The 23225-nt window shown below is 43.5% G+C and overlaps 1 protein-coding gene across 4 annotated transcripts in view; it reads left to right on the top strand.

Annotated features, from left to right (window-relative positions):
* Positions 1-23225, top strand: part of HHAT (hedgehog acyltransferase) — a 347015-nt gene that overhangs the window by 195103 nt on the left and 128687 nt on the right. For all 4 annotated transcript variants that reach the window (XM_026652557.1, XM_026652556.1, XM_026652553.1 and 1 more), the window contains one exon: positions 22946-23147. In XM_026652557.1, coding sequence (XP_026508342.1) covers positions 22946-23147 — 202 coding nt within the window. The remainder of the gene's footprint in view (positions 1-22945; positions 23148-23225) is intronic.

Here is a 23225-nt window from a genome sequence, read left to right as displayed (position 1 = left end):
CTGGGGCGTGGCCCCAGCTGCAGCCACACCCAATCAGCCTACCTTTTTCAGGAGCGGGTGTATGAGAGAGAGAGACACCAACCCCCTTAGCAGAGTTCTCTGGCACCTGGGAAGGGAGAAGACCATAGGACTTGACTGTGGGTGCTGGGTGGTCGTGGTGACCTGTGATACACAGGAGGTCTGACTAAGGCTTGGTCTACACTTACCCCCCAAGTCGAAGTAAGGTATGCAAATTCAGCTACGTGAATAACCTAGCTGAATTTGACATATCTTACTTCGAACTTACCGCGGTTCAGACGCGGTCCACACGCGGCAGGCAGGCTCCCCGCCGACTCCGCGGAACTCCTCTCGTTGAGCTGGAGTACCGCAGTCGACGGCGAGCACTTCCTGGTTCGATTTATCGCGTCCAGACCAGACGCGATAAATCGAACCCGGAACTTCGATCCCCAGCCGTCGAACTACCCGGTAAGTATAGACCAGCCCTAAATGATCTGGTTATCTCTTCTGGCCTTAAACTCTATGACTGCAAGAAGCCCATTATGGACCTAGCTATTCAGATCTTACTTATTTGTGATACGTGTGTACGCTATAGTGATGATCTGTATAGAAAACCCTTAGAGACAGAAAGAGAGAGAGAGAGACACCTACCACTGTTGCTAACTCACAATTTTTTCACAAATCTTGTGGTGTTTGGTGTTTCTCTTAAAGCCCCATCTCCAGGAGTCATGTGATTACATTAGAATCCAGTTTTCATTTAAAAAAAAGTTTCCAGCTCTCATGGTTAAGTAAAGCTTGAAAATATGAACCCTAAAGGCTCCAAAACCAGAAAAATTCCAAATTTACAATTTTATAAAATCTCATGATTTTTAAGCCAATCTCTTGATTGTTTGGTGCTTAACTCATGATTTTTGAATGCTTGAGGTTGGCAATACTGCTATACAAAAGTGTTTTCAAATGTATAGAGTCAACAAATTGGGAAGAAATGCAGGAATTTTTATTCATGTATTTGTTATAGTAATCTTAGCTATTTCCTTTAACAGTACTGCTGAACACATTTTCAGAGAAAAGTGTAACTTTATTTATGTTAAGTTGATGGCATCCGTTTAACACTGCTTGCACAATGAAGTTCTTCAGGTCCATTGTGAATTTCTCTTTCAGCTTTTCCAGTGTTGCAATATTTGCTTTCCAAACATCTCAGGGGCATGTTTAGTTAGAAAAACGCCTATGAAAGTGTTTTTATTACAGTTCATTGAAAAACAGCAAATGCTGTTTAAAAATGGTTTAATTGAAATTCAAAAATAAAATAAAACAAAATGTCAGCCAGAGGTACTGTTTATGTAGAATAGCTTCATATGTGCAGTATGATGGGGGGTGAACCCCATACTGTAGTGAAGGGGTTCATTGGAGCTAGAGAGCAATTGATGCTCCTGGTTGCGCCTGGAGTTGGGGGGCAGACTCAAATCATATTAGCCCAGCTGGGGAGGAGCTGGTTGACTAATAAAGAATGTTAGGGTCGGAGGTTGGAGGCTCGGGGGAGAGTAAGCCTTAGGATCCTCTCCTGAGACAGGAGCTCTGGCAAAGGACCAGTAGAGAAACATGGACATACCTACAGCATGGGGAAAGGCAGACACGAGCTGGGTCTTGTTACCCATTCCTGGGACCAGCCAGGAAAGAACCACAGACAAAGGGTGAACTTGAGCAGTACTGAGGGTTGATTTATTGCTTCCCTTATTTGCACAATTATACTCAGACACACAACTCACTCATGCCGGCAGGCTGCAGGCACAGGTATTGGTTTCGATTTCGCAGGTGACTGGGGCTGGCCAGGCTACAGTTGGCTGGATATTAGCCCGAGGCGACGAGAGTCCCCGAAGTCCCTTCGGGTCCACGGGAGGGCTCTACTGCATCCGGTCCGGTCCCGAGTTTAGTGTGCTGTTACTTTTCCTTGTTGGTAACCTCGACCTGGCCGCCTGTCTTGAGATTTATACCTTCACCAAATAATAATAATTAATGGAGATATCCTATCTCCTAGAACTGGAAGGGACCTTGAAAGGTCATCAAGTCCAGCCCCCTGCCTTCACTAGCAGGACCAAGTACTGATTTTGCCCTAGATCCTTAAGTGGCCCCCTCAAGGATTGAACTCACAACCCTGGGTTTAGCAGGCCAATGCTCAAACCACTGAGGTATCCCTCCCCTCAAGATAATACCATGGTTCCATAAAAGGCACTATTTGCTTCTTTGCTTTGCCATTGGCTGTCACTCACACTATCTCACTCATTCCTTATGTTAATTGATTACATGTTCATAAGAATGAATACAATTGGTAATATGGAGCAATGTAGCTTTAAGCAAGCATCTAACATTACTGGGGACTTCCGCTGCTTGTGGCTTTGTAACCGCATAACAGGAAACTGTGCAAACTGCCCTTGAAAGGTAAACTGTGCAGGCTGCACTCAAAAGAGCAAATGAAGGGGGGGGAGGGCGCGTCTGGCTACAGGTCTCTAGAGTGAAAGCCCTAAGAGGCGCTGCTCTGTACAAGAGCGGCAAAGAACACTGCAGAGCCCAGGCAAGGGTGAAGAGCCTCAAGAAGGGGCTGGGGAAAGGGGCTGGAGATAGGCCAAGGGAGGAAGTGTTCCAGGGAGGCAGCAAGGAGTCTGAGGAAGTAAACCTTAGTTGCTTTCTCTAGGGTTCCTGGGGTAGAACCCAGAGTGGTGGTGGTGTTGGGGACAGGGCCTGGGTTCCCCTACTAGATCACCAAGGAAAGTGGTCTAAAAACCCTCTGAGGAGGGGCGTAAGGACAACTGAGCCCAGTCAGGCCAAAGACCTGATGTGAATTTCATAGATTCATAGATTCTAGGACTGGAAGGGACCTCGAGAGGTCATCGAGTCCAGTCCCCTGCCCGCATGGCAGGACCAAATACTGTCTAGACCATCCCTGATAGACATTTATCTAACCTACTCTTAAATATCTCCAGAGATGGAGATTCCACAACCTCCCTAGGCAATTTATTCCAGTGTTTAACCACCCTGACAGTTAGGAACTTTTTCCTAATGTCCAACCTAGAGCTCCCTTGTTGCAGTTGGATTATTGTTTGGTGGGGGTCCATCTTACCCCAGAAGAGAAGCGGAGAGACTATATATGACTTGACCATAGTGTTGCCACTTTTCTAATGTCTGGTAACTGGATCCCTGAAGCCCTGCTCTGACTCTTCCCACCCTCCCCCCCCCACAAGGCCCCATCCCCTGCCCCACCTCTTCCCCCCCCAAGGCCCCGCCCCCATCACTCGCTCCTCTCATCCCTCCCCCTGTCACTTGCTGGTTTGTCTCGAGCCTGTCTGCAGGTAGGAGGTGGCCCCGGCTGAGCAGGGGCTGGTGCGGGTTAATGACCCGGTGCCTCCCCTTGCCTTGAGGTAACCGGACTTTTGGTTCGGGTGCCATTTAGGGTTGCCAGGTCCCCAAAAACCAGGCATCTGGCAACCCTAAATGCACCCGGACATAGAAGCCAAAAACCAGACTGTCTGAGTGAAAACCGGTCCGGTGGCAACCCTACTTGGCTGGAGGCCCGGAGTGCCTATTGGCAGGGGGCACCTGAGCAGAAAACGCTGCTGTAGCCACTGGGGGGCACACCCTATATAGCCACTAGGTGGCACATTCTTCTACATGCACAAAGTTCTGTGCCGCAGGTGTGTCATATGCCTCTCAGAGGTCCTGCCCTCAACAGCTTGCAGACTGAAGGCATGATTGGTTTTAAAACTGTGAGGACAAGAAAGTGTTGTGTGGTCATGTGGCTTCACAGACAGTATGTTCCAGAAGCTTTGAGAGGTGAAGAGAGCAGGGGGTTGGTGAACATTGGCTGGGAAGCTGTTCCAACCAGTTGCTCGAAAAAGGCATGAAGTGGGGGTGGACAAAAGAAACAAAAGGACACATTCAGAACTGATATGTTGTTAAGTCAGTGTAATTCACTTGGATGAGTGCACGGTATGTACACTGGCATAACTTGTATATTCACTTCAATTTAGTAATGCCATTTGAATGGCCATTTACTTCATCTCTGAATTTGATTCAATGGGTACCTTAATGAGAGAGTTTTGGACAGAGTGTAGGGATGGAAGGGTGGGTCTTACATGGAACTCCCATCAGGTTTTGTAAAATGAGTTCTTTGTTTAATTGTATCACAACACAATTTTGAGCCTAAACTATATCAATTTTGAGCTAAACTACAGATTGTAACGTAAAGACTTCAAACCCAATCCTGCAGTTGTTACTTGTGAGTGGTCCATATGGCCCCAGTCCTGCAAAGACTTAAGCATGTGCTTAACTTTATGCCCTGTGAGGAGCCCCACTGAGTTCAATAAAACTACATACAGTGCAAAGTTAATGGTGTGCATAAGTCTTTGTAGGACTGGGGCCTCTGTGAGCAGATCGATTTGAAGTCACTGGAACGTCTCCTGTGAGTACAAGTTTGAAGGTTCAGGCCCACATTTGTACAACTTGAGTCTACCTGGGGTCTAATGAGGGAATAATTGAATGTAATAGTATGAATGGGCTTGACACTATTTCCACTAAGAGAGGCTGGTACCTGTTTTTACTTTAAAAATCAGTTTTAAACTCAGTCTTTAATAGTTTTGCTGCATGTTGACAACACTTCTAATCTCCAAAAAGTTCTCTCACCTCACTAGTTTAATGTGGTGTTAGACAACCCTTGATAAAACTTTACATTTTAAAGCTAATGTGCACGTTAGGCAAGTTTTTTTTAAATTACCACAAGAATTTCTAGTAAGAAATGAAGTCCATCTGGGTTACAGAGCATTAGGGAAAATATGCTTATGCAAGCACAGTTTCCTATGTATATCAGAATAAGTTGTGGCTTAGTTTTCCACATAATGATATATTTGCCAGTAGAAGTATTTTGAGTGTTTTGTTTCTTCAGTTGTTTAGTCAGAAACCTAAGAATTCTTTCTGTATTTTTTCCCTATTTTAAACATCCCTAAAGGTGTCATCTCTTACATAGGTTTATATGTTACAATGGTGATGAAGGGGTAGTGTTTGGAAAAGCCATTTCAGATTTAATATACCAGTTCAGTCACTTCAGCAAATAACAGGATTTTCTAAGGAAGTCCTCATTTTCAAAGAATTTTAATTTTGCTTATATTTCAAATGGATTTATCTGAATCTTAACACTCATTTAGGGGGAGTTTCATTATTGGAAGTTTGCCTTGTTTAGTTTTCTTTTAGCCATGTTTATGAAAGGAAGATGTCTAATCCTCGTCCCATTGAAGTCAATGGCATACCTACTATCAACTTCAGTGGAATCAGGATCAGGACCTAACACATAGTGTTTTGTGTGGTGTGAAATACTTCTCAGCCTAATGTCTCACCTTGCACTGATGTGTGGTTAAATGCTTCCATTATCTGAGAGGTGAGGTTGTTTTGTAAAAACTGAACAGCTTGCAGGCTAGTCCACTTACAAAATGTTATAGTTAATTTTTAGAGGGTCTGTCTACACAGCCGTTAAGCAGGTGGCCCATGTCAGCTGACTCAGGCTCATGGGGTTCATGTTTTGGCACTGTAAAATTGCGATGTAGACATTAGAGCTTTTGGATTCTGTGGGTTCTAGCCCAAACCAAACGTGTACACCACAATTTTACAGCCCCACAGCCTAAGCCCCAAAACCCCAAGTCAGCTGACAGGGGCCACCAATGGGTGCTTAGTTGCTGAGTAGACCTACTCAGAGTGGCCAAAAATTAGTAAACTTAAGTATTTCTGACCCGTGTAGTTGTTGACTTATGGCTTGGAGTCATTTCCATTCAAATGGCTTGCTCTCTTAGTCCAGGCTGCCTTCTAAGGACCAGAACCTGGGCACTTGTGCATCCCAGATGAATAATCAGAGTTGCAAGCTTGGTGACCACTGAGACCTAGGTGGATCCTGAGGAGAGAATCTTAGTACCAACATAGGCACTCATGTCTTCCTAAGACTCCAGCCCACCCAGCACCATGGCATACCTTATGGGAAGAACACAAGCTTACTATGGACTTGCTCTGGGTGTCATCCACAGCTGGAGAAATAGTCAGATATTTTGTGGCTAGAGCAACTGTGGCAGGGTGGACTAGGTCCAGAGGCCTCCTGCTGGAGGCCTCTCTGCCCTGTGTCACCCTGCCCCAGAATAGAGCAGCAAGAAGTCCTCCAAGCAGCCTAGAGTGGCAGCAGAGGAGTGGCCAATCAGAGAGGCTGCTGTAATGACCAATAAGGGACCAGAAGGGCCAGATAAAAGGCAAACAGCAGAGCAAAACCTTCAGTTTCTGCATGGAGCTTGACGAGGGAGGACCGGGTGGCTGGCTAGATGAACAGCAGGACCACGGACAGCTCACTTCAGAGAGCTCACCAGACAGAACTGAGCCCAGGGAAGGCCGCCAAAGACCGGGTGCCTGGCTGGCTGAACGAGCAGCAGGACCACAAAAAGGTCAGTGCGGGCAGGCTGAGCCCAGGGGACTGAGCACTGAACCCGGCCAGACCAGACAAGGGTACTGAGATGAGTCCTGCTGGTCTGGCTGCAGCCTGAGCCAAGGGTGGGCTGCTGAAAAGACACCAGCTGAGGGTACTGAGATGGGACCCGGCTGGGTGGTTGAAGAAGGTAGTGTCTCTGGGAAGAAGTATAAGAGGTACGGCCTCATACCAGGGCTGTAATAAGAACTCAGGACTACATACCCCGGAAGTGGGGGACAGTGTACGCAGCTCAGCCGGAGGGCTGAGTCGCTGAAGACCCACCGAGAGAACCATCGGCCGGGGGATGCTCGCAAGAGGCGGGTGCCATCCTAATATAAGAACTAAAACCAAAAGCAGGCTGACACCCAACCAACCAAAGAGGGGGCTGCCTCCGAGAGGTGGGTGCTGCCCCAAAAAAAGACTGATCACAACCATATCGGCCACAGAAAAGGGGGTGCTCATGAGAGGCGGGTGCCGACCCCATTACAGCAACAAAAACAGTAGATTAAAAATATTGTAATAAATCACAGTGTTTATAAAATAAACAAAAGTTCTTCGAGTGATTGCTCATATCGATTCCAATTAGGTGTGTGGAGTCCCCTGGAGTGGCACCTCCATAGCTCTCTATATATGACCCTGCCAACCCAGTGCCTCCTCAGATCCTTCTTACTGCCAGTGACGGTCGTTGGAACTGTGGCGTCTTGCTCAGCAAGCTCTCCGCATTTCTCTAGCTTCTATCTACTTTAGTGTTTGATTTCCTTAGTTAGCTTAGTTAGTTATTAGTTAGTGTAGTGTTAATAGTTCGCTGTCGGGGTGGGGGGTTCCCCTCCAACCCGACCGCGCTCTCCCTGGGAACTCAGGGCATGCCTAAGTCCCAGGGGTTCGAGCCCTGCAACAAGCCTATGCTAACGGGCAACTCCCACAACGCTTGCTTAAAGTGTCTGGGGGAAACACATCAGGCGGATAAGTGCAGGATTTGCAAAGGGTTTCACCCGAGAACGAAGAAAGAGCGGGACTTTAGACTGAAGCAGCTCCTCATGGAGGCGGCACTTAGACCGCAACCAGCATCGGCGCAGCAGGACCTGGCACTGAGTGCATCAGTGCGTAGTGCCCCAGCAGCGGTGGAGATGGCATCGTGGAAGGACTCTGGATGAGACCCGCGGCACCACCGCTCTCCAGTGAGAAAACAGTCGGCGACGACTCAGCACTGGTCCCATTCCCTGGGTCAGAAGCGGCACTGGAAACAAAGGAGGAGTGGTTCCCCGACTTTGGGACCCAACCCATTGGAACCGGCCAGTGGGGCGCGTCCCAAGGAGGAGTCCCCAGTGCCAAAAACTTTGGAGCCGGCACCCTCGACTTTGGTCCCACAAAGGGGGCCGTTGAGTCTGGTGCAATTGAACTGACTGTGTCAGGTGGTGGAGGAGGTGCAACTGCCTTCTATCCCAGACACATTTGAGGCCGTGAAAGACCTCATAGACACGGCTGCACTGCGGTCCCCAGCCCTTCGCGCCAAGCCTCCGATGCCACAGCGTGCAGCACCGTCCCGGGGAAAGCCCGCAATGCTCTGCCCCTCAGTGCCACCTGAGACAAGATACCACTCAGAGTTTTGGAGCGGGCCCAATGCAAGCTGGCACAGGGCAAACCAGACAGGGGTGTGGCACCATGGCCCGCACAGTGGCAAGGGCCAGCGCAATGGCCATTTTGGACCCTGGGGTGTACCACCAGGCCCAGGGCACCCAGTCCAAGGGCTCCCATTCAGCGGCATCCGAGGGGTGGGCGGGGTTCAGGCATAGTTGTAGTTAGACTTTTATTTTGGGTGGGCAGGGGCCGGCGGGGCAGGGGCCGGCGGGGCAGGGGCCAGCTCTGCACAGTGGGGTCTGTGGAGGGAGTGCCACCTCCACCCCCTGACTCACTTCAGCAGGCCACCTACCTCTGTGGGTTGGGGGGGGGGTGCCACCAAATATTGTAACTCAAAGGTGTGGGGCTCAGCTCAAAAAGTTTGAAAACAGCTCAGGGTGCAGAGAGAGCAGTAGCTTGATGCAGGGAGAGGGGTAGCTAGGGGCTATGTGCGGGCACGGTGTAGCTCAGGGTGCAGGGAGGGTTTAGCTCAGGGTGCAGGGAGGGGGGTAGCTAGAGGCTATGTGTGTGTGGGGGGGTAGCTAGATGCTGTGTGCGGGCAAGGGAATGGTGCAGGGAGCGGATAGCTTGGTGCAGGGAGGGAGGTAGCTAGGGGCTGTGTGAGGGCAGTGGGGTAGCTCAGGGTTCAGGGAGGGGGATATTTAGGGGCTGTGTGCCGGGAGGGCTCCCCTGCGGTCCTTGTTCCCCAAGGGCTCTACCAGCCACGAAGCTGGGTCCCCCCTGCCCAGGTGGTTCTTACCGGCTGCATGAACTAAGGAAGCTGGGAGCTGAGGAGCAGCTTCAACCCCCTGCACCACCAGCAGCAGGAGACGAGGCGGCTGCCTGCTCCATGACACCAGCCAGAGCAGCAGCTGTCCCACACTGCCCAGCTCTGGCTTCCCGCCTCCGACCTGGCCAGGGGCAGGGAGAAAGGGAGGTGGAGGAGTGTGTGTGTGTGTGGAGCTGCCCCAGGACTGCCCTGCTCTTGCAGTGTAGTTTCGAGTGGGGCAACACCCCTGTGCCTCCCAACTCTGCCCCATGGGAAGCACTGGGGCTCGGGGCTCTGAGATTCAGCCCCGCTGCTCCCGGCTTCCACCCCGCAGGGGGTGCGAGGGATTGGGGCTTCAACCCCGCGGGTCCTGGCTTCAGGCCCGCGGGAGGTGCAGGGGCTCGGGCTCTGGGTTTTAGCCACGGGGCCCCAGGGCTGGTAGGCCGTGGGCCCCAGGGCTGGGGGGCCGTGGACCCCCTGTTGAGAACTGCTGATCTACGTATTTTTCCTGAGAAATCTCCATTGAATACATTTCCTGCTATAGTGGATTCTTTCCTTGATGGGTGTTGATGAGCCATTAACCGTTGTCTGTGTAACTGAAAGGCTGTTTGTGGGTGTTCCCAACCTCACAACGTATTTCAGTAACACATATAGCAAAGCTTCATAACTTTACATACAATGGTAGCACATACAATCCAAGAGGATATTAATGTTCAACAGATCAAGACTTTAAAACTGATACCTCACAAGGCATACTTTGTAAAAAAAATATATATATCATAATTATATGACAGTGGTGAATATGGGGGTTTGGGGGTTTCAGGGTGCTGCTTTGAGATACGGAGTGTCACAACCTTTCAAAGTGTTCTAAGCTAATCCAATAAAAATGTGTCCACACAGGGAGTTATACCATATAACTGCAGTGCTATAAATTCACATCTTAACTTATACCGGTATAACTTTCCCATATAGACAAGCCCTAAATAGGATGTCTCTTCTAGTTCTCTTTTCCCATTTCCTCTCATAGCATAGGGGTCTAAATTTAAAATAAAATATGGTGGTACTTTCCAACATGGGAGATGGAGGCGGAGGCCAATTCTGAGGCTTTTATCTCAGCCTTGTCTATGTGTCAGCAGATCTAGAGCTATTCAGATTTCATTTAGTGAAGGAGTTTTTTATACATGTTCTGTTACTGCTCAGGACACTTGAAGCCATGCACCTTTGTGCTACCATGTTGTCAGATCTCACATGCTAAATCAATTCTGAAATGGAAGACTCCCAAAGAGCATCTAAATACTGCAGGAAGTTGTTTTAGCCATTTATTAGGAAGCAGTCTTTATTCTGAATCAGTCATCTTCCAATACCCCATGTTTGTATAAGGGAACACTATTTTGCAGGAGGTGTGGTCTTTGGTGTGAAAAGTGAAACCAGAATCCTAATGACTTGTGATCTCATGACACTCTTAATAAGAATAGGGTTATATTTTGCCCTATGTCTGTAGTTTAAATTTGGTTAGTGTATCCTTCACTTTCTATGCTGAATGCAAGCATAGTGGTGCTGGGCTCTGCTAAATACTTTCAGTGACTAACCTCAGAAATGGCTTTTCAATACTCAGTAGTGATCTGTTTGTAATTTGATTCATTTGCGGAGTACTCTGGGATTTTTCAAGATGAGAGGCACTGTATATAGGGTAAGCCATTAAAAAGTGAATATTTGCCAATCATTACAACATAATTATTGCAGGTATCTCTTATTCTGTGGTAATCAGAGATCTTATTATGTGATAACCATTGGCAAAGATTGATTCATAGATCTAAAAGCCAGAAGGGACCATTATAACAATCCAGTCTGACCTCCAAATTTTTAAAAGATTGTTTTTTTGTGAAGGGATGGGATAAAATTTGCTGTGGGGACAGAAATTAGCCTGGGGTAGCCCTGGCTGACTGGTTTTCTTGCTTCCTCAACTTGTTTTCTGTAATTCCACCTATGACTATCCTGTGAGTTTTTTGAAATATTGAAAATATTGTCATCTTGGCTCAGGACCAACTTCAATTGTCATTCTTGGATCCTCTGCTTGGTAGCATATAGAGTAGTCACTAGATTGTTGGGCTAGCTGTGTAGGTGCATACTCATTTATTTTATCAGCTGAAAACGTCCTACAACTTGCTAACAAAAAGCCCAGTAAAACAAGGATAAAATGTAGGCTTCAGCCCTGTTGAGCATCACAGATTTGGCTTCCGTACCCACGCATTCTATTCAGCAAGAATCTTGATGGCACCATGGGAACTTTCCGTGTCCAAATATATGCCACAATCTTCTGAGAGCTGCTGAAGCTGGAGGTTGACCCACTTATGGAACACTAATCCTGACTTCTCAGAGCCAAAAATGTGTTTAAGGAGGTTATTTGTAGGCATTGTTAAAGTTAACTGAGCTTGGAACTGAACTAGCATGCAAGCAGAGATAAAAGCCACTGGGTCAAATCCATCTGTGCTTAGATATGGCAGTGGCAAAAGACAGGGTGAATATCCTGGGATGGAAGAAGTGTCTTAAATGCTTAAACCCAATATTTCTTCCCAGATCTCAGTAGGTAAAACCACTTAAAAAAATCTAGAAAGAGTTACATTTGTGATTGTGTGTGACATAAGAATTAGGAGTAAGTGAACGTTCTCATTCACACCTGCTTTAAGGCTACGTATCAAATTGTTCTAATGCAGCTGGTGGAGATACTATCATGCAGATATTATGAATTGTTTAGTGTCAGGGTGAATCAACAAAGACTGTATTTGGTTCTAGAATGCCTGCCTGCTAACAGCTAGAGACCCAGAATTAAGGAGTATACATTTTTACATTCTGAGTCAGTGCTAGGGTTCAACTCTGCTGAATAATTATGCATCTGCTAGTAGTATCTGCACAAATACAAATTTTGTTGGATCGTTTCATTATTACCCTAATTAATATTAGCAGCAGCAGGGTTAGTTCTGGTATTAGTGTGTATTTTGATATGTGCTATTGTTAAACCCTTCAGGCCAAATTCAGACCTATTGTAAGTAGCAGTTATGGAATAATGACTAATGTGGTTTTGCTTGCCTACCACAGCTCTGAATTTGGCCCTAAGTCTTGAGGGCTTGTCTTTAAATGTGGTACAAAACTGCAGTTGGCCTTATACTGGTTTTGTAGAACCCCTGAGAAGTCAAGAACCCAAGTCTAAATATATTAATATGATTTTTCACCCCCAAATGGGGAATGTTTAAACATGCAGTTAAGGTCAAATTTAAATTCTTTCGATCTGTGGATGTAAGTCCCATGTTTGCACATGCAAAAGGTTTTTTACAAATGCAAATACTGGGTGAACAAACATAGAGGTTGCCTCTTAAAGTTTTGTTTTTGTTGGTACAAGTTGTTGTTTTGTTGTTTTAAGCTCTGTGGGAAAAGCAAATGCTCTTTATAAACAAAGAAGAAAAATGAGGAGTAGCAGCAATTGCAAGTACAAATAATGTTGGACGGTTACTGAATGCCTAATGTTCCAAGGGATTTGGTTTGGAAGAATCAGTTCTGCAATGTGGTATGTGAAACAAATCACATTCATTAGCTCCATGACTAATCATGTCATGACTCTGCAAGGTTACTCAAGGAGTCGATCAAACATGCTGATAGACCTCAGGAAGAGCTATACATTCCTGCACTGTTTTCTTTTTCACCATCTTCACATTTGAGATGCTAAGAATCTTAGCTGTCTAGTGCAAAAGGCAAAAGAAAACAATGCTATCCTCGTTGTTAGAGCTATTCATGCTCACTTCTTTGAGCATTAGGGACCCAAAGTTGTTACTGAAGAACATTCACTGATTATAAGGGTCAGGTTCTCAAAGCATAATGCAACCTGAAAACAGTGCATTTCCAAATGGCTGCTGACAGCTTTTACAAAATCTAAGCTATTCTTGTGCTTGTTGCCAACATCACTGAAGTATATGGGGACAGTTCACATAGATCAGAATAGCATCAAATAAAATCTTCCCCAAATATAGAACATATGCTTTGTGACTCTCCACAGCAACCAAAAGCTTTTCTGATAATATCTTTGGTGGTGGATAGCAGCCTTTAGATGATGTATCTGGGCTAGAGTTTAGCAAATAATTCACAACAAATTATTCAGCAAATTTTGCCTTTCTTTCTGTTTGCAGATTGACTGTGCACGATCACAAAATTCTCAAATGTGCAATATTCATTATTCAAAATTAATGACTTTCTTCATCAATAAACCTTTGACAATCATTCTCAAATTGAAGATAATTACAATTCACAGTTTTGTTTCTCTTATCTCATTGGATGATTTCCGTAAATAATTGTCACAATGCTAACTGTGAGGTTTATTGCATTGGTTCATTATATAAGTTATCCAGTTAAGGAAAAGAAACAGTATCCTATGGCTTATGTAACTGCCAAGAGATGTTGAATTTTAGACTCTAGATTTGATTGTAAGCTTTTGGGGTCAAGAATTGTCATTTGTTGTTAATTTGTGCAGTGCCTAGCTCAATGGACCCTGATTTAGTGGAGGCTTCTTTGCTCCTGCATTATAAACAATAATAATTCATAAAATGCACAGTTCATAATGGCCAATTCAGCATTCAAACATACATTTCAAAATTCACTGTGCCAAATAGTCGAGCATTCAAGTTTAAAATGAACTTCTCACAAGTAAAGCTCAAGTATTGAAATGTTCACAGACAGCAAATGAGAGGTTTGCAAATAAGGTTAAATCAAAATACATTTTCAATTTCAAACAAAGATTCACAAATAACATTTTCTACTATTCATTCAACTGTAGTAAGTACATTCCAAGGCCTGCATGTGAGTAAAATCCTGGACAAGTACATGCCCTGTATGTCTTGATGTATGGCCCCAATTCAGGAAAGCATTTAAGCATGAGCTGAAGTCCATCCCTGTTCAGCACATCACTTAAGCACATACTTAACTTTAGGCACATGTTTCAGTCCCATTGAAGTCAATGAGAGTTAAACACATGACTAAAATTAAGCACCTACTTAAGTGCTGTGCTGAATAGGGATAGACTACTGAATTGGGGCCTATAAGGTTAAAACCAGTTAAGTATCCTGTAGGAGTTGAAAATGTTCCTCATTACTATTCCTGGAGTCATCCAAACAAAATTTGTTAGAAGCAAGAGGTATTCTAAGATGATGAGTTTATTAATGTGGTGTCTTTATTTTTTTTTTTTATATTTCCACTTGTAACAAACTAAAGAAATGATTATTGGTTTTGAAAGTTTTTCTCCATAAATAAATGTCACTTTTAAATACCTCAGTAATTATGTTTGTATTTGTGTTACTGCAGGGTTTTGAAGGGTAACATTTACATATTTTATCTAATTCACTAATGTTCGCCTAGTGAGTTAAAATTATGTTATCCTGTGTAAATGGAGCGGCTTGCCTGCTGTAGATAAACTGACTTAAGTCGTTCAGGCTTGTACTAAAAGAAGCGTGCCCAGTTTCTTGGAAGAGACAACTATACAATCATATCATGGTCTCTAAAAGTAACATGGTGTGTAATGAGCAAAGTATAAAGTACAAAAAAACCTGTGGAAGTTTCTACTGTTTTGAGAAAGTAAAATGCTTCTAAACGATCTAATCCAGTTGCTTAAGTAGCTTTTGTCCATGTTCTAACATGAATATTTTCAACTTTGAATAGTAATTCCTTGGCCCTTTGGTCAGAATGTGGCTTGCCAGTGAGAAAAATACAAGGGAGAGCTTTCTTCTTTTCCATGCGAGCCCAGTTCTCTGCATGTGTTGCTAATGGGGCCTTTGGCTGGCAAGTAGAGTGTTTGCTAATCGTATAGCATCCACCAAGGATTGTTTTGCAGCTCATAGGGTTGCTGCAGGTTGTTTGAACTATTGCAGAACCAGCACTTGTCCTCTTACTTCCTGTTTCACAGCCTGACTTTCTGAATTGAAGCAGGAAGTCAGTGGGTACCATGGGCTCTCTGAGATAGCTTCTTGATGGCTGTCAGGAGCATAGCTATTGCAATATATGGTGGCTGGAGATGTAGGGTGGGAAGGCTGGCTGTATGGCAGTTTTTAAAGAGACATTGTGGTGGCTATACTGAGTGCATTTACCTTGTGTTACATTTATCTTGCATTTTCTCTTCTGTTATAGTTTTGTTCTGCAATTTGTTCTTGCAACTTTGTTTTACTGATAAATGCACAGCTTGCCTGAGTTTTGGTTCTGTTATTTTTGGTAAGATTTTTCCTTGCTCTTACATGATGAGAAGAGATAATGAGGAGAAAAGATAGATAAAGGAAAACTTCTGATGCTTGCTTCATACGTGCTCTGATCAGTCATACACCAGTACATTGTAGCTTCTTAACCCTGGCTGGCATGCTCTGATATCCTCCCGCAGGTTCTCCTTCACATTGGACAAGGATACTTGCTCTTTTAGCCTATCATGCTGGTTGTGGTGATGGTATCATACAGTTCAGTTTTTCAAAACTGCTTAAGATTGGAGAGTCTTTAGAAGAGGAACAGGAAAGTAAAAAAAAATAGAAGGGGCCAATAGGAGATGGTAGCAGGCATCTGAATACTTACACCTCAGGATCTCACCAATCCAATGGAGGTAGCCTGACATCCTCATTGATCTGTTTGCAGCTTGGATGTACCAAACAGTGCCTCAGAGTGTAAAGACAAAGGTGTGGTATTTGTGATAAGATCTCTGGGCCTCAAGTATCCCAAATATGGCACTGTACTCCTCTTTCTAAAATATCCAAAGGGGGCATGGCCAACTATCATTCTCCTATCTGGTTGCTGTGACTCCCAACTTTTCTTCTTTTCATCAACAATTTTAGGTGAAGATCTTTTGCCACTATTTACCCACTTTGGGTCAGCAAGACTTTTAATCGCCCACAAAATTGTAGACCCTATTGTGCAGTTTCAGTAATGCTGCAACATATTAACACCAAACCTTTAAGATGTGTCTGCATCCTTCTCCTTGCATACATATGGTAAACATCTACTCCAGTTACAAACCATTAAGAAACCCTGTCTGGAATGTGTTCTTCTGAGCCACATTGTTTTGTCATATAGACCTGGGAGTGCAGTGGCTAATATTAAAAAGTTAGTATTTGCTAATAGTCATGAAACAGTGGTTTCTGAGTTGCCACAGTTATTCCTCTTCTTAGAATAGGAAATAATTATAGGCATTCTGTGATAATTGTCTGCAAGTGTTACATTTTACCCTAATATTTACCCTAAAAGTTAACATTTATAGAAAGTAAAGTAACAATCCGGGGCTGTGATATTATTCCTGTGGTACAGTACTTCAACACAGAATGATATCCAATATTGTACCACTTTGGTTTTTAGCTCGGTAAAACAGAAGGCCGACATGCTGCAGTACATTGGTATGTATGCATGTAGAAACACAGGAATATACACACGCATGCACATAGATGTATATGAACAGGTACTGATACATTTACATTGCTGCTTTGGAATAAAAATTAATACAGGTGTGTCGAATTGGACTCAGAATTCCTGATCACAAAGCCAGAAGTGATGGTCAACCTCCTGAAGTTGATCAGTAGCATCTCCTATACAACCATCATTGGCCCCTTCTATTTTGTGGTTAGATATCAAGAAGGGCTATTGAAAGGATTTTAGTAAGGAAGAAACATTGGTCAGAATGGAAGATAGGTGAAAAGTGAATAAAACCACATCCTTAAAACATAAAATTGCTGTAGTCATTGCCTCTTCATTAATGGCAAGAGCCTAAAGAGGAAGTAAGGAAAAACAACAATAAAAATAAACAATTGCTTTTTATTCATGAAAATTGAAACAATTATATTTTCCCAGAAATCGTAATGGTTAGTAAACTGAAGAGTCTAGCATCTTGTTTTACAGTTTTCTGAAGTACAGTACAAAACTGTCTCCTCTTCCGTTCTTTTTTTAAGCTTTCCAATACCTCTTGTACAAGTTTCAGATGTATCCATTTTATGAGACCTAACATTGAATTCTAAAATTCAGCCCAGCACCAGCTGCTACGTTAAATGCAAAGATTGCATGCTATTATCCTACAAGAAGGTTTAGATACTGAGAAAAAGTGAGATATGATATAGCTAGGGTATGCTTGCTAATATCAGACTCTCCTCAACGGAGTTTGACCTAAGGCCAAATTTCTAGTCTGTGGAAGAGCTATGAAAAAGTGATAACATAGGAAGACAAGCATCTGTTATAGAACTGAAGACACAAAGCAGGCAATTAAATTCTGGTGGTCTGATCCTGCATTCTTTTTATGCCCAAAATTCAAGTCTACGGGAAATTTAGATGCATAGAGAAGGTGGCCCTAGGTTCTCCTTTCTATTTTTTAAATTACTTTGCACATGTAGCTTTTTATCTTCCTGCACTGCACTGGCATTGTATAGGATTTCACTCCAGGAACCTCTTGTATCCACTTTTAGGCTGGAGTAAATGCAATGCAAGTTATTGGCCAGTTACTTTTTCTCTTTCACTTTTGTTTAACTTTTTTCACAACTTAGATGTAAATTGATTTCCTTATCAATTGTTATTATTTCACAGGCTGAAGCTAATGTGTCACCTCTGTCTCTACACTAGCCACAATCACTCACTGGCTTACTCCTCCTTACATTTTATTGTCTGTGATAAAGATGGCCTTTTAATAGTAAATGGATACTGATCTAAACATGTAGAGAAAGATTAATAAACTATCTTAATAATCACTATGCTTACGAATAAGCAAAGTACTTTTGGTAATGAAAAAGCACTTTTATGGTAGAATCTGTTTTACAAGCCACCACTATCCTCATCAAAGCTGCACAAAATAGCTGGAGTAGAGCCCCCAAGTCTGGCCATGAGATGACTTATCTGAATGACCTAATGTGCAAACAGGACCAGTCATTGTGAAGTGTAAATACAAATACATAGTTCTAGTGTAATTTATGCATGCTATACGGTGAGGTATGTACATGTTTTTTCATGATCTGAATAAACTAAGGCCTAATTCTTTAGCATCTTAGAGGAGCTTACACAAGCTATTCAGCCTGCATAAAAGAGAGGCAGACAAAATGGCAGAGGCAGCTTGGGAGGAGTCCTACAGCAATCAGCAGCATGTACTGCCTGCTGTAACAGCTGCTTAAAAATGCCAGGGTAGAGGCCTTGTTCTATGATTGATTCTATGATAATGCAGCCTACCTGGAAGTCAGTGGGTTACTACCAGGAATGTTGACTAGAAGTCAGAGTGCTTTGTCAGTACTTTTCTTACTCTTGTGTAGGAGTGCTAGAGAAGGAAGAGGCTCTGTCCTCTCTTCCCAGTCCCCACACATAGGTAGGCAGCATGCAGCTCTGTAGTGACAGGTTAAATGCTACTAAATATAGACAGTTTTTGGTTCACACACAACGTGCAAGGATGACACAGTATTTTAAAGAGTAATATTGAAAGCTGCATGCAAGGCTTTAGCCACATGACTCCCACTTTAATCAGTGAGAATTATAGAGCTATAACGTCACTTGACTCTGAAAATTCACTGGGGAGTTTTCTAAACAAAATTTAAACTAATGCTGCTAATTAACCAACTGCTGGCATTAAACACTAAAAGTCGGAAAACTGCGCCCATTTTTCTCAGCACAGCAATCTGAACACTCACCTGGTGCGAGCCATTTGTGGCCATGTAAACCAATCTGAAATTGAAAAAATCAGTTTTTAATTAAAATTGCCATTTCTAAGCCTATTACTGGTAATATCCACCTTGGCAAAAATAGATATTATTTGTGCTAACAGTAGCATTAGATCTCAGCACAAGAGATTGTAAAACAGTTTCCATACTGCTTGAATATCAGGAAGAAGACTTGTTGTATGGAAAATTTTAATCATTATCTAGACATTAAGGGCCAGTCCAGCTCCCAGTGAAGTCAATAAAAGACTTCCATTGATGTCAATGTTTATAGAATTGGATCTTTAATACATAAGTCAGGTCCTTGAGCTCCTTATTGGTCTGTAATTCTGGGTTTGTTATTAAATGATGTCACACTTCCATAAGAGGGTATATGTTCTCTTTTGAGTTCTGAGGGGAACCCTCCTGAGCCAGTAAAACCCTGCTTCAGCTTTGCCTGTAAGAATCCCAGTGGGACGAGAATGCTATCTGTGAAGGGAAAAGAGGTGGTCTTGGCAAAACAGGGATTTACAGAGCAGTCTACTTTGCTGATGCTGGCTTTAGGGCCTAAAGCTGGCATTCTCTGAGCTGGCTGGCTTGGAGCCACCTCTCTCTCCCAGCCTAATGGATGAGGCTGGCTGTTGGTGGTTACAACGTTCCATGTCTGAAAACCAGAAGAGTAGTCCACAGAGGAAACGATTATTAGCAATACTAACTAAAAGCAAGGCATGATGGGAAATAAAGGGAGTATATAAACAGTAGCCTTATCACAAAATAGAGACCAAAAGGCACTCAAGCTGTTCTGACAGTCTGTCCTGAAAAGTGTGGTTAAGAAGAAAAAACTCTTCTTCTGTCTCTTATTTTTGTAATCCTTTGTTTTATAATGATTTTGATGTGGACACATGTGAAGTGTTTGAAACAGTCAGAGAGTGGCTATGTCTTTTGTAGCAGGTTTCAGTAAAGGCCCCACAGGGGATCTTTCTATTTAGATTCCAAATACATGCCTCTTTGACCTGCAACAGGTGGCGACGTATGGCAGAATACTGAGACAAGGCAATTTAATTACAAATGTGTATTATTCAAAAATGCAATTTACAATTTGTATGTAATGAGAAAAGATAGAGCCAGAGCAGAAAATAATAGACAAATGCCATATACTGATATAACTGTTGTATGACTATTGACAGAAAATACATTTTTATTTATTTTAGAAACACTTTATGAAAGTGTTTGAATGCAAAAATCAATATAAATGTAATAAGATTTTCTCTGTAGTGAGTGCTCCATATATGCACAAAGATATATTAATGTTAATACATTATGTCTAGTGAGATGGTAGCATTTGAAAATCATTGCATCACTTTTTTCATTTATATTATCTTTAATCATTATCATTTACCTTAGCTCTCATCCAATGATTGGGCCTATGACTTCAGAGATTAAGAGTAAAATGCTACGTTCATCTACCTAATAAGTTTTAAAATTAGTACTTTCACTGTAATGTCTCTGGGTCTAGAATTTGATAAACGAACAGCAACATTTCCCTAGAGAAGTGCCTTTGATTAATTTGCTGAATATAAATAGATTAGTACAGAATGTCGTCACCCTGAAAGAAGGGTGACTAAACTGAGTTGCCAGTGGTATCTTAAAAAAAAAAAAAAAAGTAGCTAGAACGTATACTTGCCATTAACATACACAAACAGAAATCATAACTTCCTTGGATGAGAGTCCTCTCTGTCTGTTCATATTTGTGCCTGATCCTTCAAAGTGGGGCATATAGAGGGATTTAGCTTTCTCTAAAGTCAATGGGAGTTACTGGACCTCAGTAATGGAAAGAGTCTTTCTTTCTTTCTTTCTTTCTTTCTTCCTCAGAAATACAATGTCAAACTTCATGATTATGTTATGGTTGGTATTTTAATACAAAATAAACACGTGAATTGTAAATCCTAGAGTCACATGAATTACAGAAAATGGCTATGTCTAAGTTACTTCCAACTCTCTCTATTGTTAGATATTTTTAAACTACATATTGTGACAGACCCAGACCAGTGGGGTACAGGAATCTGGTGGAGGGCAAATATACTGGTCACTGGATGAGTAGTTTTCTGTTCCCTGAGTGACCAGAGCAGGGGCTGCACTAGAGTAATCAGGAACCTGCTAGAACCAGTTAAGGCAGGCAGGCTAATTAGGACACCTGGAGCCAATTAAGAAGAAGCTGTTAGAATCAATTAAGGCAGGCTAATCAGGGCACCTGGGTTTTAAAAGGAGCTCACTTCAATTTGTGGGGCGAGTGTGAGGAGCTGGGAGCAAGAGGCGCAAGGAGCCGAGAGTGAGAGGGTGTGCTGCTGGAGGACTGAGTAGCACAAGCGTTATCATACACCAGGAGGAAGGTCCTGTGGTGAGAATAAGGAAGGTGTTTGGAGGAGGCTATGGGGAAGTAGCCCAGGGAGTTGTAGCTGTCATGCAGCTGTTACAGGAGGCACTATAGACAGCTGCAGTCCACAGGGCCCTGGGCTGGAACCCGGAGTAGAGGGCGGGCCCGGGTTCCCCCCAAACCTCCCAATTGACCTGGACTGTGGGTTCTTCCAGAGGGGAAGGTCTCTGGGCTGTTCCCCAACCCACATGGTGAATCTCTGAGGCAAGAAAATCCACCAATAAGCGCAGGACCCACCAAGATAGAGGAGGAACTTCGTCACACTGGTGTCAAGACTGGGATCTTGGGGCGCACAGCGCGGCGGAAGAAGGAGGGTGATTTTTTTTTTTTTTTTTAAAGGGAGAGGGTTTATTTTTTTTCACCACAATGGATGACGTAGTGCGGGCACTGATACAAGCTACGGCGACCCAGCAGGAGGCTACCCGTATCCAGGCAGCCGCCCAACAGGAGGCAGTGCGGTTGCAGCAAGAGACTAATCGCCTGCTGAGGGACCAGGCTGCTCAAGACCGAGTTATGTTGCGGGAACTGGTAAACCAGGTAAAGTCCCTTACAGAGCGGAATCGCGGCCATGATGGGACGCGGCTCATACGGGCCAGCCATTGGCTGCAGAAAATGACACTGGAGGATGATGTAGAGGCATACCTTCTGGCCTTTTAGAGGACAGCCCTACGGGAGGCCTGGCCTTGAGATCAGTGGTCTGGAATCCTTGCCTCATTCCTGTGTGGGGAGGCCCAGAAGGCCTACCATGATCTGCCTGAAGAGGCTGCAGCAGATTACCCCCAGCTGAAAGCAGAGATCCTGGCCAGATCTGGGGTAACGACAGCAGTGCGGGCCCAGCAGTATCACGGTTGGAGGTACCAGGAAGACAAAACCCCGCGGTCCCAATTGTATGACCTCATCCATCTCGCACGAAAGTGTTTGCAAACAGAGTCCTGGAGTCCGAAAGAGATACTAGCGGTTCTGGTCATCGACCGATACATGAGGGGACTACCACCAGACCTTCGTGCCTGGGTAAGCCAGAACGAACCCTCCATCTATGACGAGGTTGGCGCCCTGGTAGAGAGGCGAAGGACAGCGAGGGACAGCCGGGTTCCCCCCAAACCTCCCAATTGACCTGGACTGTGGGTTCTTCCAGAGGGGAAGGTCTCTGGGCTGTTCCCCAACCCACATGGTGAATCTCTGAGGCAAGAAAATTCGCCAATAAGCCAATAAGGACCCACAAAGATAGAGGAGGAACTTTGTCACTATATATATATATAGAGAGAGAGAGAGAGAGAAGATTTATTTTTGTATGGTACCATGAAAGATGAGTACCTGGGCATGATCAAGATGATTAAATAGTAGAGCTGTCTAGAAAAGGTTAAGTATCTTCTATGCAAAGTTTTGAAAAAAGATTCACATAATTTGTTGCCAAAAAATTGATAGACTATAGTTTTGTATAGAGAAAAGGCTGTTTTTTGTTTGTTTAAAAATATCTAACAAAAATTTCTATTAGTTCTATGAAATACTGATTCATAAAACCATTAAGTATGTGTAAAAATCATCAGACATTGTATAAGTAAAAAATAAGCAAGTTAGTTTTAAGATAAGTATTTAACATTTTATTGTTTTTGTTTTTGAGAGAATCTTTATTATTCTAAATTCATGGGAGGTTGGTTATATGAACTTCCTTCTTACATAAATTGATTTCCTTCTACGCCAAGTGGGAGTGGAGTTTAGCCAGTGTTCACTTAATGCAAAATTCCATTGGCCATAGACCTATCTTCTTGACAAATGCTGTATGTTAACATTTCATGACGTTGTCTGCTGCTTTGCAGAAACTATGTCAAGTTCTGGAAATGGAAAATGTTGGGTCATTAGTCAAATGAGTCCTAACACTGCTCTAAAATCAAATTTATTTTGCAGCAGATACATTACCAAGATTTTAATAAGGTCTTAATAACATTGCTTATTTATCATTTCCCCTGCAGGTACATCTACATCCCAATGGGAGGATCCCGTGGCAGTATGTTTGGGATGTTGTTTTCCACAGCAATCACTTTTTCTTTTGTAAGCTATTGGCACGGGGGCCATAACTACCTTTGGTTCTGGGCAGCACTTAACTGGCTTGGAGTAATTGCAGAAAATGGAGTCAAGAGGCTACTTTCTGTTTCACTTGTTCGAGACTTAATTGTAAGTTGAATCCCCTTGTGCTTCATGTTCATTTGAAATTCAAGTTTGGATTTTTTTTAGAGCTAGATTAAACTTAGT

This window comes from Terrapene carolina, unplaced genomic scaffold (assembly GCF_002925995.2).
Source record: "Terrapene carolina triunguis isolate 2854851 unplaced genomic scaffold, T_m_triunguis-2.0 Scaffold120, whole genome shotgun sequence".
NCBI classification, from domain to species: Eukaryota; Metazoa; Chordata; order Testudines; family Emydidae; genus Terrapene; species Terrapene triunguis.
The sequence above is the reverse complement of the archived record's forward strand: the minus strand, read 5'-3'. Positions and strand labels throughout refer to the sequence as shown.